Consider the following 17620-nt stretch of genomic DNA (forward strand, 5'->3'; position numbering starts at 1 on the left):
TCCTAGAGAGGCTGGTGCGCTCCCTCCGGCTGGAGGTTTTCAAGGAGAGGTTTCTGGTTGGGAATAATCTACAGTGGTGCCTCGCAAGACGAAAAGAATCTGTTCCGCGATTCTTTTCTTCTAGCGGTTTTTTCGTCTTGCGAAGCAACCCCATTGGCGGCTAAGCGGATTAGCGCTATTAGTGATTTAGCGCTATTAGCGGCTTAGCGGGCTTAGCGGCTAAGCTGTTAAAAGGCTATTAACAGCTTAGCCGCTTTGAAAAACGGGGGGGGGGGGGGAGCGAAAAAAAAATGGCGAGACCATAGGGGGGAAAAAGCAAGCCCATAGGGAACTTCGTCTTGCGAAGCGCCTCCGCGACGGAAAACCCTTTTGTCTAGCGGGTTTTCCGTCTTGCGAGGCATTCGTCTTGCAGGGCACCACTGTAGTTCTGGGTTTCCTGCTTCGAGCAAGGGAATTGAACTAGATGGCATACAAAGCTCCTCTCAACCCTTTTGATTCTTGACTCATATAAATAACCTTACCTTCTAATAATAGGAGCGGAGAGATAGCTATCCAATTGCTACACTATGCAGAATTTTATGAACGTCACTCCTTATTTTTATTTACTACCGAATTTTGAATGAATAAAACTCTTGTTTACCCACAGGTCAACCCAATACAAATACAGCAAACCATCATTTTAACCTATTTAGCAAACAAATGCATACAAGAAACAGATCTCCCAGATCTCTTTCCCAGTTACTCAAGAGTCAGTTCAGAACCTAAGTATCTATGTAGATCCAACTTGCACTACCCACAACCCTTGGATTTCTATGTTTATCTGGGAGTCATGTTCATCTCCACTAGTTCTTCCAAGGACAGCTGTCAATTACAGGACTGGCTTTGCTACACAACTAATTTCTACCGAGATAATGCAGGGCTCAGAAAACCTGTGACTCCAGCTGGTTTTTTTGGACTGCAACGTTCATCTGCCTCAGCAGCCTGGCCAATGATCTGAGGTGATGAGAGTTGTGGTCCGGCAATATTTAGAGAAGCACAGGCTCCATATCCACATCATGGAAGTGAAAAGAGACCTGTGGGTCATCTAGTCCAACCCCCTGCTAGGTGCCAGAAATCCAGAACTAGAACTTTTCCCCAAAATATGGCTGCCCAGTCTCTGGTTGAAGACTTCTAGTAACGGAGACTCCACCACTGCTCTAGGTATATACAGGGTATATACAGTATATATTTAAGTGAAGTAATAGTGCCACTGTATAAGGGAAGTAATAGTGCCACTGTATTCTGCTCTGGTCAGACCTCACCTGGAGTACTGTGTCCAGTTCTGGGCACCACAGTTCAAGAAGGACACTGACAAACTGGAACGTGTCCAGAAGAGGGCAACCAAAATGGTCAAAGGCCTGGAAACGATGCCTTATGAGGAACGGCTAAGGGAGCTGGGCATGTTTAGCCTGGAGAAGAGGAGGTTAAGGGGTGATATGATAGCCATGTTCAAATATATAAAAGGATGTCATATAGAGGAGGGAGAAGGGTTGTTTTCTGCTGCTCCAGAGAAGCGGACACGGAGCAATGGATCCAAACTACAAGAAAGAAGATTCCACCTAAACATTAGGAAGAACTTCCTGACAGTAAGAGCTGTTCGACAGTGGAATTTGCTGCCAAGGAGTGTGGTGGAGTCTCCGTCCTTGGAGGTCTTTAAGCAGAGGCTTGACAACCATATGTCAGGAGTGCTCTGATGGTGTTTCCTGCTTGGCAGGGGGTTGGACTCGATAGCCCTTGTGGTCTCTTCCAACTCTATGATTCTATGATTCTAGGGTGAGTCCTTTAAAAGAGGCCCTGTGGATACGGAGTACACATGTTCCACGAGGCCTCTTTTTAAAAGACTCACCCTGTACAAACCTGCTTTATCTCGAGTCAGACCGTTGGTCCATCTAGTTCAGTGTTGTCAAAACTTGCCAGCAGCAGCTCTCTATGCTATTCCCAGTCCTAGGTAAAGGTAAAGGGACCCCTGACCATTAGGTCCAGTCATGGCCGACTCTGGAGTTGCGGCGCTCATCTCGCTTTATTTGCCAAGGGAGCCGGCGTACAGCTTCCGGGTCATGTGGCCAGCATGACGTAGACGCTTCTGGTGAACCAGAGCAGTGCACGGAAACCCCGTTTACCTTCCCGCAGGAGTGGTACCTGTTTATCTACTTGCACTTTGACGTGCTTTCGAACTGCTAGGTTGGCAGGAGCAGGGACCGAGCAACGGGAGCTCACCCTGTCGGGGGATTCGAACCGCCGACCTTCTGATCGGCAAGTCCTAGGATCAGTGGTTTAACCCACAGCGCCACCAGCGTCCCTACCCAAAGATAATCAGATTTCGATGCTGGGAACTTCTCCATGCAAAGCAGATGCCCTTCCCTGCTGTAACTGGTTCCATTTTCAAACCAGGAAATCTGCCCCACTGCCAAGCTCCTCTTATGTTCGGAGGTAGTTTGTGCCTCTGAATGTCAGTTGTTGGGAATCACAAGTTGAGGAGATCAGTGCTGTCGCAGTCGAGTCCTGCTTCTGGGCTTCTCTATGAGGATTCTGGTTAGCCCCTGTGAGCACAGGACAGGACCTCTGGAAACGAAAGGCTAAAAAGCGATGCTGCTCTCCCAAATTACCTGGTCCCTTTTAACTTCGTATTTCAGCAGGTTGACTAAAATCCCTTATTTTGGCTGCTGAACCCTTATTTTCAAGGCTGCTGGTCCCTTATTTTCAAATCTGTAAGTTGACAGCTATGCCCTGAACCTGCCGGCGTCCACAACTCATACCCCCTGGCCAGGGTCCATCCAAGACCTCCTGCAACCCCACTGCAAAAGTGGCCACATCCTCCTTTAAGAGCAGCGCCCAGAACTTACCAGCAGCATTTGAAGTTTGAGGGCTTTTATGTTAATTAATTTGCATATTGCCTTGATCAAACAGCACAGAGGGAGAAAAGTGCACCGCCTTCTGCAAATCAAGCAGTTGTTCAAAGGCAGAGGAGCAGGAGTTAAAGGGAGAAGTTGGCAACCCTCTGAGCTTGCAAAGTAGCCCCCCCCCGCTCCCTTGGGCTTCCTGCCCATGTCCCACCTCCCACCCTGGATCCCTCCCCCCACAACTGCCCCCCAAGAGGATCACTTTCCCGCTCCACCCCACCCCAACTCACCTGATCTCCCCCTCCCCAGGAACAAGCACGGAAGGATCTGGGAAATTCAAAGGCCACTTAGCCACGGTGGGCGGGGCAGGAAGTGACCGCCACTGTTTACATCCCGCCCTCCGGCCACAACATCCGGTCCGCTCTAGGAAACCCAACCGCGCCTCTTGTTCGTTTTAACCCCTTAGAAAGCGAATAATTCAATTAAATGAAATATAAAGCGGGGTTCGCTACTGATGCCTGAAATACATTCTTGGAATTATGAGCTGCGAGAGAGAACCACGCAGGGCCTCTTTTTGGGGTGTATAGGAAGCCTGCTTGTGCCGGTCAGAATCCTTGTCCGCCTGACCCAGTGTTGCCTGCTCTGGCTGGCAGCAGCGCTGCAGGGTGTCAGGCGGAGGAGGGAAGGGCTGGGGGCCGTAAGGCGGGAGAAAAGCCTTCTTTCTGGGGCTCCCCCCGGGCATCTGGTCGGTCCCTGTGAGAACCAGATGCTGACTGCCTTTGGCCTGATCCAGGGGGCTCTTTGTACGCCTTTTCCACGCTCCCCCTTCTGATATTTCAATTTGATAGACTGATTTAATTCATACACCGCCCTTCATCCGAAGATCTCAGGGCAGTTCACAGCACAAAAATATAAAAAATGATGCCTTTCTTAAACAATTGCACTGTGAGTCCGAAAAAGCTGGAGGTCTCTGGCGTAGCAATCACCTTCCCATTCATCTGTCCCCTGTTGGCTGCGATCACTGTCATTTATATAAAGGGCGAAGGACCTGTGGTGCTCAAGATATTATTGGACTCCCCGTTCCCATCATCCCTGTTCATTGGCCATACTGGTTTTGGCCTACGGGAGTCCCCCAACGTCTGGAGGGTCATAGGTTCCCCATCCCTGGCTTAACTGCATCCCCTCTGGAGTCTCAGTGGCAGTACATTTTTAAATTTAGGTATCAAACCCTTGAAAGTCCTGGGATCATAGACTTGGGGAAAGATCCTCAAAGGCTGTTTAGTCCATCCTGCTGGCAAGGCAGGGGCAAGGCACAGCTACAGCATCCTGGCCGTAGCTGTCAAATTTCCCTTTTCTTACGAGGAATCCTATTCAGAATAAGGGAATTTCCCTTTTAAAAAGGGAAACTTTGACAGCTATGATCCTGGCTAAGTTGGCATCTGGCCTCTAACAGAGGAGAGCCCGGCACCTGCCAAGATGGTATTTTCCACTGTCAAAAGTAGCACTTAACATTTCAGTGCTTCCAAACGTTAAGTCAAAATTTCTCTTTTTGTTGGTATTTGAACCCATTGGTTTGGATCCTACCCCCTGCGGCATACATGGAGGAGCCTTCAACCTTCCAGATGTTGCTAAACTGCAAATCCTACCATGCTTACTGGTGACATTTGAAGGGCCTAAGGTTCTCCATACCTCCTGTAGAGTAACCAAAAAAAATTTCCTTGTGTGTTCCCTCCAAAGTTTCCCTCTTCCCCCAACATAGAAAAAGATGACACATTTGGTAAGTTAATGGTTTATTTACAACCGCTCTGAATGTGCTTCAGAATAGATTGCCCAGGGAGTTACAAAGTTCCTAAATTATGGGTATAGGAACTCACGAATGGCTTCTTAGAGCCATGCAGTCTGAGCTTGGAATAACAACAACAACAACAACAACAACAACAACAACAACAACAACAACAATAGTTATTGTTATTACCACCCCCCATTGTTCAGCCTAGATCTGAGGTCCAGCTCCGAGGGCTTTCTGGCTTCAGAATGAGAACAGAAATCGTGCTCTGGCGGCGCGGCGGCAGCAGGAGGCCCCATTAGCTAAAGTGGTGCTTCAGGTTAAGAACAGTTTCAGGGTAAGAACAGACCTCCGGAATGAATTAGGTATTTAACCTGAGGTACCACTGTATTTTTAACCACTGTTTTTTCCCCATCCACGGGTATCACTTCTGATTGACGCAGATATTTAAAACGAGTAAGTTTGACGGTTTGAAATATTTTTGAATCCGTAATTTGTGGTGTATGGATTTCATGAAATAAATAAAAACAATTGACATCCCTCCCAAACACTTCATGTTTTCTTGCTACAGAATTCACAGAACCACAGGCCAGAGTCCACACATCCCCCCTGCTTTTCAGGGCTTAGAATCATAGAATTGGAATAGACCACAAGGGCCATCGAGTCCAACCCCCTGCCAAGTAGGAAACACCATCAGAGCACTCCTGACATATGGTTGTCAAGCCTCTGCTTAAAGACCTCCAAAGAAGGAGACTCCACCACACTCCTTGGCAGCAAATTCCACTGTCGAACAGCTCTTACTGTCAGGAAGTTCTTCCTAATGTTTAGGTGGAATCTTCTTTCTTGTAGTTTGGATCCATTGCTCCGTGTCCGCTTCTCTGGAGCAGCAGAAAACAACCTTTCTCCCTCCTCTATATGACATCCTTTTATATATTTGAACATGGCTATCATATCACCCCTTAACCTCCTCTTCTCCAGGCTAAACATGCCCAGCTCCCTTAGCCGTTCCTCATAAGGCATCATTTCCAGGCCTTTGACCATTTTGGTTGCCCTCCTCTATTAAAACTGGCTTACAGTTTTATTATCAACTTTAAACATTTCCTTTCCACTTAACAATCTGCTAGGTTGAAAAAGAAGAAGCGTCAAATGGGTACTGAAGCTCTTCTATGTGGTCGCTACAACTGAGGTTGTTGCCCTGTTTGTGGTACTGAGACAGTTCCTTTCCTCAGAGAGCTCTGTTGCATAATGGAAGGTCTGTGTGGTATGGATTCTCTCGTGAGCTGTAAGGTTTGCACTCTGGCTGAAGCTTTTCCCACAAGTGGCGCACGTGTACGGCTTCACTCCCGTGTGGGTCCTTGCATGGACAATAAGGATGGATCTCTGATTGAAGCTCTTCCCACACTCCGAGCACATGTAGGGTCTCTCTCCTGTATGGATCCTCTGGTGGGCTTTGAGATGCAACGGATTACTGAAGCTTTTCCCACAGTCAGAGCACTTATGAGGCTTCTCTCCCGTGTGGATTCTCCGATGAGCGATGAGGTGCAACTGGTGGCTGAAGCTCTTCGCACAGTCGGCGCACTTATAGGGCTTCTCTCCGGTGTGGACGGTCTCGTGGGCGCTGAGGTTGGAGCGATGGCTGAAGCTCTTCTCACAGTTCGGACACTTGTGCGGCCTTTCCCCTGTGTGCATTCTCTGATGTATGACAAGGTTGGAGCGGTGACTGAAACTCTTCCCACAAGCTGAACAGCTGATTGGCTTCTCTCCTGAATGGGGGCTTTGATGCAAAGTCAGGTGAGGCTTCTGTCTAAAGACAGGCCCACATTGAGCAACTTCGTCCTCTTTCCTCACTAGGGGATTCTGCTGTGGGCTTCCAGAGCTTTCCCCCCAAACAGGACAGTGAGGAATGTTCTGTTTGGTACTTCCCAGCAATTCCACCACCCCACGATGTTCTGGCCGATGTTGCTCCATCTCCCATGTCCTCTCATCGCCTAGGGGCATAAAGAGAGATTCCCAACATGAGTCATTCCATGTATCAAGGGGAGAAAGAATATCAAGAAGCGGACTAAACTAAACAAGAGGAGAGACAATAATAATAATAATAATAATAATAATAATAATAATAATAATAATAATAATTTATTACTTATACCCCATCCATCTGGCCGGGGCTCCCCAGCCACTCTGGGTGGTTTCTAAAAAAATATTAAAAATGCAATAAAACATCAAACATTAAAAACTTCCCTAAACAGGGCTGCCTTAGAAAATGGTGTTTAGGCAATACGTGCAAAAGAGCGCCCAAATAATGTAAGTTCTTTTCTGAGAGTTAGGAAAATTCACCAGAGTCAATTGGATGTTCTTCCTCATTTTGACCGGAGAAAGGGGAAAAGAGGGGGAACACATTCTAAGGCAACAGAGCAATCATCCCAGCCACAGCAAATTCTTACCCAAGGAAATGGCACTCGCACTCTCGTCCTCCTCCTTGATGCAAACCGACCCCTGCCAGGTGTCCGCCTGATCCTCCTTGGCTTCAGATAGAAGCGCCTTCTCTGCTTTGCAAAGCTCCGGAACCTGGAAGAACAAGTGAGGCAAGAGTTTCAAAAAGCATGGGGGAAATGCAGAGAATACTTCAGAAAACAGTGCCCTAAATACATACCTGGACTTGTTTCGATTAATGTCTGCAGGAGACTTTGTAGATATTTAAGTTATAATTAGAAAAATCTTAACAATTATTCATAAAGGAAACAGCTTATAACAAGTAAATAAGGAGGCCAGATACAGGATAAAGGAAGTCTTTTATTTGGTTGTTTGTATGGTTGTATGTTATGCTTAGGGATGCGGGTGGCACTGTGGGTAAAAGCCTCAGGGCCTAGGGCTTGCCGATCGAAAGGTCGGCGGTTCGAATCCCCACAGCAGGGTGCGCTCCCATCGCTCGGTCCCAGTGCCTGCCAACCTAGCAGTTCGAAACCACCCCCGGGTGCAAGTAGATAAATAGGGACCGCTTACTAGCGGGAAGGTAAACGGCGTTTCCGTGTGCGGCTCTGGCTCGCCAGATGCTGCTTGTCACGCTGGCCACGTGACCCAGAAGTGTCTGCGGACAGCGCTGGCCCCCCGGCCTATAGAGTGAGATGAGCGCACAACCCTAGAGTCTGGCAAGACTGGCCCGTACGGGCAGGGGTACCTTTACCTTTACCTTATGTTATGCTTATTGTATTTCTGTACTAGGGAGTGGGGGGTTTATGTTATGCTGTAAATAAAATTTCCAATAATTTTTTTAAAAAAAGAACAAGTGAGGATCCCATTCAGGGAACAAGCCCAAGGCTTGGAGAGGGCAATCCCAGAAGACAGGGTTCCCCTCCCTCTCTCGTAAGGCCAGAACCCCAGGGGGCGGGAACCACAATGAGGCAGAAAGTTTGGAGATCCAGGGCAGGCAAAAGGAAGGACTTCTTTAGCACAAGGCTGAACTACAGAACTCCCTGCCACAAGAGTCAGGGACGGCCACCAAATTGGGTGGCTTTAAAAGAGGACCAGACAAATGCATGGAAGAGACGACTATCGATGGCTGCTGGTCACAATGGCGGAAGGAGCGATGCCACCGAATACCAGTTGCTCCAAACTGCAGGTTTTGAAGAGTAGCTGTATTGTGCTCTGGTTCGGCTCCTCTTGGGCATCTGGTTGGCTGCTGTAGGAAGAGGATGCTGGACTAGGTAGGCTTTGGCCTGATTCAGGTGCAAGGCCTTCTGCAGGTTCTTAAATTCAGGTAGCATAAGCTACTAGTGACTACTAATCACAATAGCTGCTGTTGCAGGTTGTACTCCTCTACAGTACTCCTCCTCTGCAGTACAGTCATACCTTGGATCTCAAACGCCTTGGCTCCTGAACAAATCGGCTCCCAAATGATCAAAACCTGGAAGTGAGTGTTCCGGTTTTCAAATGATTTTTGGAAGCCGATGTCTGTTGGGGCTTCTGTGGCTTCTGATTGGCCGCAGGAGCTTCCGGCAGCCAATCAGAAGCTGCACTTTGGTTTTGGAAGTCAAACGGAGTTATGGAATGGATTTCGTTCGACTTCCAAGGTACGACTGTATTTGAAATTCACCAGGCACATTTTACAACTGGCACGGGTCCAATTGTGAGATTTCTGTATGCCAGGTTGGCTAGTGACATCTCATGGAACTTTGAAGTGTGAGGCATAGCCCTATTGGCTTTAGCCCAAACGTAGCAGAGTTTTCCTGCACAGCGAAGAAGCTAGTTGCAGCGGTAATGACTAGTCAGCTAGACTCAGAATAACTATTTACAGGATTTATTAAAAAAGGAAAAAATAAAACCAGCAGAGTTTCTGCATACAAATAAAAGCAAAATAAATCCTTTCTTTCTCTCTCTCTCTCTCTCTCTCTCTCAAAACCATACACAGCACTTCTACTCCAACTCCTAACACACCTCACATCAAACTGTGCTAGCAATCCCTAGATAACAGAGTTGAGTGCTGGTCGTTAACCAATCAGAGTAAGTAGTTTCTAGGTCAAGCAGACCTGGGCTTTCTGCCAAGAGTAAATTGACACTGCCTTGAGTTAATTGTGTGAAGCCAGAATCTGCAAGTTTCCCATGAGAATCAATTAACAGAAACTGAACATCTCCACCTGACGGGCCCCTTCCAGCTTTCTTAAGCAGCTAAGCAGAAGAGCTCATTTATTGCATTTGTCTCCCATCTTTTTCTCCAAGGAGTCTATGGTTCACCCCCCCCCCCGCTCAGTGAATCCCTACAACGTCCCTGTAAGGTAGGCTAAGGGGCTGTGACTGGCCCAAGGTCACCCATCAAGCTTCATGACTGAGTGGGGTTTTGAACCCTGATCTCTCAGCTCCTAGTCCGACATTCTAACTACTACACCACACTGGCTTCCTAAAGTTCTTCTGCTATGGGGCATCTCTATAAATTCAGTCGGTCCATAAATATGGGGAAAGCAAAATGTCACTTCCAGTAGGATCTGAAATACTTTCACTGAAGCTTGAATTTATTTTCTTCAGGGTTGTTTTATTTGCGCCGTGAACTGCTTTGAGATTTTTTTTCTTTAAAATATAAAGTGGTATAGAAATTAAATGAATAAATAATAATAGCAAATCCCATTGAGGGGGAAATGGCGCCTAGACTTTCCATTGTGGTGACTGCAACCTAGGTTTAAGGTGCCATTTGACGATTTGCTTACCGTATTTTTCGCTCTATAGGACGCACCCGACCATAAGACGCACCTTGTTTTAGAGGGGGAGAACAAGAAAAAAAATTCTCCCCCTCTCTGCTCAGCGCCCCTTCAGCAAAGCGGCAGGAGAAACGGAGCCCCTTCCATTTCTCCTGCCGCTTCGCTGAAGGGGCGCTGCGCAGACAGGGGGAGAATTTTCCCCCCCTTGTTTTCCCCCTCTAAAACAAGGTGCGTTCTGTGCGTTCACCTGAAGCCTCCGGAGCGCAAGTTCCTGCTGCGCTCTGGAGACTTCAGGCAGCTACCTTGGAAGCCTGGAAAGTGAGAGTGGTCGCTGCACACTGACCCCTCTCGCTCTCCAGGCTTCAGTGAAGGCAACCTGAAGCCCCAGGAGCGCGGCAAGAGTTCCCGCTGGGCTCTGGAGGCTTCGGGTTCCTTTTGCAGAAATGAGCAACTTCCAATCTCTCACCTGAGCTTCCTGTCTCTTGCCTTCTTGCTGCATCAGCAAGGCGTTTTCCACCAGCAACACAGCCTGGGCACAAGTCTCTGGGTCCCGTTCCTTGACCCAGCCCTGCGTCTCCAAGGGCAAAACAGCCAGGAACTGCTCCAGGATCACCAGATCCAGGATCTGCTCCTTGCTGCTTCTCTCGGGCTTCAGCCACTGGTGGCAAAGTTCTCGGAGCCTTTGGCAAACCTCGCGGGGGTCGTCACCTTCCAGATAGGGGAATTGCCGGAAGATCTGCTACGCAGTGGCCTGGTCAGCCAACTCATCCAGAATTTCTTCCTTCACTTCCCTGTGGCTGGCCTTGCCTTCGCCCAAGAAGCCGCTCTCAGTCCATTGACCTCCCCTGCAGAAGCCTGGCATCATTCGGCTCACCATCTTCTCTCCTATTTCCTGCCCACCAATATCAGCTGCATTGCCAGAAGAGGACAGAGAACCATCCCTTGAAATGGGGAGCTGCAGCACCAATGGCTGGGGGTTGTCCTCTCTCGAGTGGGGAGACTCTACTACTTTCCCCAGGAACTCCTGCAGTTGGGCCTCCCTGTGTGGCTGTGGTCCCTTACAGTTTTCCTTTTTGATGTCATGCAGTCTGGCTCTCACCCAGAATGGTTTCGTGTGCTCGCTCCAGATAGCAAGTGGGTCTTCTCTCAAGTCAAGCCGCGATTCTTCTCCTCCGCCCTCCTCCTCTCTTTTCACCCGCTTCTTCACCACAGTTTGAACCCGGATGCCGCTAGCTGAACCCCCTCCTTCATTCGCCATTTTCTCTCTCCTTCTCCCAGACAAAATATACCGTATTTTTCCCTCTATAACACGCAGATTTTTTCTCCTAAAAAGGAAGGGGAAATGTCTGTGCGTGTTATGGAGCGAATGTGTGGTCCCTGCAGCCAAAAAATCAAGCAAAAGTCAAATCGCGAGTCACGGAGAAGGGAAACCTGAAAAGAGGAAGTGGCAGCTTTCCTGCATTCTGCCTCAGGGTCTTACTGCCCACCCTCCTCTGTTTCCTTGCTGTGATTGCTGAAACGGAACAAAGAGCAGGGAAAGCCCCTCCCCTCCAGGCAAGCAGAGGGGAAAGTGTCGTCTCTGTGCTCCGGTACTGCTGGGGGAGAGGGAGAGAGAGTGGGGGAGGGAGAGGGAGAGGGGGGGAGGGAGAGAGAGAGAGAGAGAGAGAGAGAGAGAGAGAGAGATGGCTGGCTTGGGGGGGAACTTTTGCCTCCCACCCGTTAAATCCCTCTCCAGCATTCTTAGCCAGCTGCTTCTCTGCACACCCCTCTCATGTCCCTTCTTTGTTTTTCCTTCGCTCCCCACTTAAAATGTGGTTACAAAGCATAGATCAACATGGATCCTCAGGATCTTTACATTGGGTCACCCCAAATTCACCATCAGATCACATAGCATGTCCATGGCTACAGCCTGCACCAAAAAAATCACGCACCCACTGTTGCCTGGGGCTGCAATGGTGCAAAAACGTGGTTAAAAAGCATGGATCCACATGGATCCTCAGGATCTTTGCATTGGGTCACCCCAAATTCACCATCAGATCACATGTCTGTGGCCACAGCATGAAGCACAAAAATGATACATCCACTGTTTCATTCAGAATGTTTTTCCCCTTGTTTTCCTCCTCTAAAAACGATGTGCGTGTTATGGTCAGGTGCGTGTTATAGAGCGAAAAATACGGTACCTGAAAAACAGCACTGCTGCTTAACTGCGTAGCAACAACGTGTGTGTGTTTCTAAGGAGTGAAATTCAACCTCCCTGACTAACAAGGTTTTCTTCCCTCCCTGCGGAAAGAGAAAGAGTCAGTTGGCAATATTTAAGGCCAGCATGTCTCAAATCTTTGATTCTGCCCCTATTTCATCACCGCAGCAACCCTGTGAGGTAGGTCACCCAGTAGGCTTCATGGCTGAATGGGCATTTAGGGGTCACACGACTGTTATGGTGGGGAAGGTATAAGGACTGCCCACTCCCAGATTCTGCTAGCGACTGAGCAGACATGGACTTGTGATGCTCTGCACTGTAAGATAGGTTGTACAGATAATAAAGCCTGGAAAAGACAGGTTGGAGTCTTGCCTGTTTGCTCTCGAGCAACCACACCATCACCTGACAGGCAGAGTATGTATAAATATTTATGCATGCATGCATGCATGCATTGTGTGAAAAAGTCCTTCCTTTTGTCAATAGGAAACCCCAGAGAGCCACTGTCCATCAGTGTAGACCACATCAAGTAGCCCCTGGGCTTCTTAACCCCCTTTCCTATTTGAGCATCTAGGGGAACATAGTCAACATCAGAGCCCAGACTCTCAAGGGATAAACTTCCCTAAGGGTGGACCAATGGCACGTAGTACTGAGCAAATGCAAACAACACAGGCTGAGGGAGAGAAGGGAGCAGAGTCTGAACTCTTCTCTCCTTGCCAGCAACCTTTCAAGCGGAGGTTGGCAGGCCACCTGTCCTGGATTCCTGCATTTCAAGGGGGTTGGACTAGATGACCCTCGGTGTCCCTTCCACCTCTACAACGCCATGATGCAGACCAGCGTCTTGTCCTCCCATCTGACTTGCCTCCTCCTGCCCTCATCCCATGGAGTTTCCTCTGGGCTCGTCTCCCCCCCCCCCCTCGCCTTCCCCGCCCTCCGCCTCGACTCACCGGAGCTCCAAGAAGGAGGGAAACCACAAGCCAGCTGCGCCTGCCCCGCGTGGGAAATTCAAACGCTACTTTCCCACGGTGGGCGGAACAGGAAATGACCTCACGGGTTGCTCACAGCCAGCCTCCCCATCTCGCCTAAAAAAATCTAGCCCCTCTGGGCATCGACTCGTTAGCTTTAACTCCTTCGTGCATCTGATCATCTTAGCTTCAATATGAGGGCGTAAACCTCCAAGGACCAGTCTGGGAAATCCTTGCTTTATAGAATTATATCTAGCTCCCCTATGGAGAAAAGTGCTTTTTAATTAGAGGCTTTTTAATTTATTTCTTAAATTTAAATTAATTTTTAATTTAATTTAATTTAATTTAATTTAATTTAATTTAATTTAATTTAATTTAATTTAATTTAATTTAATTTGGGGCTCTGCCAGGGTGAAGCTACAGTTCCCAGGATTGTTGGGGGGGCAGGAGTTGTGTTTTTTTAAAGGTGCATTGGGTGTGCTTTAACAGTACAGCATGGATCCACTAACAAAAGGAGGGACTTCTTCACGCAGGGCATAAACTGTGGAACTCACCGCCACAAGAGGTGGTGATGGCCAACAACAACATAATCATCATCATCATTTATTATACCCCTCCCATCTGACTGGGTTTCCCCAGCCACTTTGGGCAGCTCCCAACAGACTATTAAAAGCACAATCAAACATTAAAAACTTCCCTAAACATGGCTGCCTTCAGATGTCATCTAAAAGTCAGAGAGTTGTTTATTTCCTTGACATCTGATGGGAGGGCGTTCCACAGGGCGGGAGCCACTACCGAGAAGGCCCTCTTGAAAGGAAGTTAGACAAATTCATGGAGGGTAAGGCTATCAACGGATAAGACACCTGACAGCTAGGTTCTTCTTCCGTTGTCAGGGGTTGTATATGCCTTTGAATACAAGGACCTGCTGGTGGGGGCGGGGCGGGGGCTTCCCATTGAGGCTTCTGGTTGTCCAAAGGATGCTAGACTAGACAAGCCATCAGTATGCAGATCTGCAGGGAAGAGGATTGGGACAAAATCTCTATTTAGTTGACCCTTGGGGTCACTTCCAATGTCGAGGGCCTGCTCGACATCCGAAGAAATCAGTCTCACACCAAGATAGGTTGAAGAAATCTGGCTGCTTTAGAGCTGCTGCAGCACAGCCTTTATTGTGTGAAGTCAGAAAGATACCAAAATACAAGCAAAAGCAACTTGTTCTCAGCCAGCAGATAAGGGCCATCGCACTAGACCACGCAAACGATCAGGCTATGTTGCGTTGACCAATCATTTGGGACAGCACGAGCTATTCACACGCTGTTCATGCTCCAAGGATGCTTTTAGCTATGAAATCACCCTGCAATAATAAGAACTTTGCTCATGCTCTTATGTACAAGCAATCATTTTCCCACATTCCAACTCTATGATTCTGTGACAACTAAAACTGTAGTTGGCTCTGCCTGTCACTGGCTCTCTGGCACCACCTACTGTTGGTCTCCCTGCCATCAGCCCTACCAGTCCCAACGAGCACCAGTCCCAAATAATTCTGGGGACTGTAGTTTCCACCTCACAGAGCTACAATTCCCAGCCCCCTTAAAAAAGGCAGTAACCAGGATTCTTTGCAGCAAATCATGTGCATTTGGTGCAAATCTGCCCAAACATTTGCAGGGCCACAGCAAGTTTCCCATCTCTGCTATAAAATTACAAGGCAACTGCAAAAGTCCTGAGGAAGACCGTCATTGTTTTACAATCTATTTGAAAAACTACAGTCACCATAAAGTTTACCATAAAGTAAGTGTCCAAATGGGATGCGGGTGGTGCTGTGGGTTAAACCACAGAGCCTAGGACTTGCCGATCAGAAGGTCAGTGGTTCGAATCCCCGCGATGGGGGTGAGCTCCCGTTGCTTGGTCCCTGCTCCTGCCAACCTAGCCGTTTGAAAGCACGTCAAAGTGCAAGTAGATAAATAGGTACTGCTCCGGTGGGAAAGTAAACAGCGTTTCCGTGCACTGCTCTGGTTTGCCAGAAGCGGCTTAGTCATGCTGGCCACATGACCTGGAAGGTGTACGCCGGCTCCCTCGGCCAATAAAGCAAGATGAGCGCCGCAACCCCAGAGTCGGCCACGACTGGACCTAATGGTTGGGGTACCTTTTACCATTAAGTGTCCAAATAACTGCTAGCAAAACTAGTAGGGTGAAATCTGCAAAAAAAGACTACAAGCACCCTTTTCGTTTTCCAAAATGCTTCATCATCTTTATTTTATTTACCTTTTTTAATTTTAATTTTATTTCATTTTATTCCAAACAATCCTCTGATGCAGATTATGATTTTATTTTCATTTTTCAGAAGGGGCATTGCTGAGGCTCAGAGACAGAGGCTCCCCCCAACTCACAGAATTGGTCCACGGCACTGGGGGCTTGTCCCCCAAGCGGGGTCTCTTATCTGCCCCCAAGATGGAGACGGCGTTTTTCCCGGCTTCCAAACACTTCAGAGTCTTGTCCCCGTTATGGATCCTCTCGTGTCGAATGAGGGTTGACTGGTGACTGAAGCTCTTCCCGCACTCGGAGCATTTGTAGGGCTTTTCGCCCGTGTGAGTCCGGTTGTGCGCGATGAGGGACGACCGGTCGCTGAAGCTCTTCCCGCAGTCGGCGCACGAGTATGGCTTCTCCCCCGTGTGGGTCCTCTTGTGGGTCGTCAGGGTGGAGCGGTCGCTGAAGCTCTTCCCGCAGTAGGGGCACTTGTAGGGCTTCTCGCCGGTGTGGATCCTCTCGTGCTTGACCAGGTGGGGCCTCTGGCTGAAGCTTTTCCCACAGTCCGAGCACTTGTAGGGCTTCTCGCCGGTGTGAGTCCTCTCGTGCAAGATCAAGTGCGACCGCTGGCTGAAGCTTTTCCCGCAGTCCAAGCATTTGTACGGCTTCTCCCCGGTGTGGATTCTCTGATGAGTGATGAGGACGTTCCTGCGGCAAAAGGTTTTCCAGCAAACCGAACATTTGTACTGGGACTCGCCTGTCAGTGTCCTCTCGTGCACTATGAGATCGGACCTCAGCCTGAGAACTTGCCCCAACTGAACCCCTGCGTTTTCCCGCCCACCTTTCAGGGCGGCTGGCTGTGGCGCGATGCTGTCGTCCAGGTCCTCGTACCCACCCTGAGAATTAATGAATTTCCCGCCTTGTGCTTCTGGTTTGTTTCCTTGCAGGCTCTCAGAGTCCTCTGCCGGACCAGCGATGTTTTGCTCGTCTTCCCTTGACAATGCTACAAATGGCTCCAGTTCCTCAGGGTTGCTCGGCTGATTCCTCTCCTTCCGACGTGTCCCTGCAGAACATGCTAGAGTGGGGAAAATAATCCAGGTGTTATTATCCTCTGCTAAAAGAGAAAGTGGGCGAAAATCAGGCTCAAGACAGGAAGGAAGTGAGTGGTGCGGTAGTGGAGCCCGGCCTGTGGAACACCCTCCCACCAGACGTCAAGGAAATAAACAACTATCTGGCTTTTAGAAGACATCTGAAGGCAGCCCTGTTTAGGGAGGTTTTTAATGTTTGATGTTTTATTGTGTTTTTGATATTATGTTGGAAGCTGCCCAGAGTGGCTGGGGAGGCCCGGCCAAATGGGCAGGGTATAAGTAATAAATTATTATTATTATTCTGGAAAAGACAAAGTTATCTTCTCACTGCCAGACTCACTTTGGGACAATCTGTTAAGATGGAGAGCAGAAGACTGATGTAATTATTTCTAAACGATTGACAAACTTAATGTTTATTATTTATATTGCATGAACTGTTTCTGACAGGGTTGGGGGTATGTGGGGTTTGTTCGTTTTATGTATTTTTAGAAGCTGGGGGGAAAAAAGATTTGTTAAAAACCACAGGAAGGTAGATCAGCTTTTCAGGGTTGCTCCTCTCCTTCCCTTAACGCCGTAGGCAGATCCTACTAATGTCGGAGGAGATGCTGAATTCACCTTCACCAGATGGGATTTTTTTGTGTGTAATGAAGATTTTATACTTGTGATGAAACTTAACCGACACTTAAGTATGAAACTTAACCGACAACATAGCTAGCACAGGCAAAGTTCGTCAGCTCAGTGCACACAACGGTATTTGACACAGGATTTCAAAGCAGTACATAAATTAGGGGGTCTTTAATAAGTTTTGCAACTTGTCCTTTGACACACACTCTCAGCTCAGAGCTGCACATTTAAGCAAGTAAGAGATGTCATTTAGTTTCCAAAAAAATGTTAACTGATACAGATTTTGTTACCTTAAGGAGTTAGAAATGTTCATAAATACTAATAAAAATATATGGGCCCTGATGGCACAAAATTAGACCAGGATGAACATGTCCTCTCAGATTAGCTGATGATATAGACAACTACTTGTAGCTGGTGCTGGATCACGTGTATGAGACATTCGGTTTTTATTTTTATGGCTAGCGGCCTCAAAAGCTGGAAGCAGGTCGGGCATCTCTGGATCTCTGAGAGGGCCTAATCAGAATACAGTGGTACCTTGGTAGTCGAACGCTTTAGTTGTCGAACAAATCGGCTCGCAAATGTTCACAAACCCAGAAGTGAGTGTTCCGGTTTGCAAATGTTTTTGGGAAGCTGAACATCCGATGTGGCTTCCGC

General features: G+C 48.2%; 1 protein-coding gene across 1 annotated transcript in view; it reads right to left on the reverse strand.

Moving 5' to 3' along the window:
• Window positions 1-4530: 4530 nt before the first annotated feature.
• LOC114592204 (uncharacterized) overlaps window positions 4531-17620 on the reverse strand; it is a 43914-nt gene continuing 30824 nt past the window's right edge. The window contains exons 10-13 of the mRNA XM_077923573.1: window positions 15353-16329; window positions 10321-10590; window positions 7110-7233; window positions 4531-6653 (exon numbers count right to left, since the gene is read on the reverse strand). Of these exons, the coding sequence (XP_077779699.1) occupies window positions 5830-6653; window positions 7110-7233; window positions 10321-10590; window positions 15353-16329 (2195 nt within the window). The 3' untranslated portion in view covers window positions 4531-5829. The remainder of the gene's footprint in view (window positions 6654-7109; window positions 7234-10320; window positions 10591-15352; window positions 16330-17620) is intronic.

This window comes from Podarcis muralis, chromosome 2 (assembly GCF_964188315.1).
Source record: "Podarcis muralis chromosome 2, rPodMur119.hap1.1, whole genome shotgun sequence".
Lineage (NCBI taxonomy): Eukaryota > Metazoa > Chordata > Lepidosauria > Squamata > Lacertidae > Podarcis > Podarcis muralis.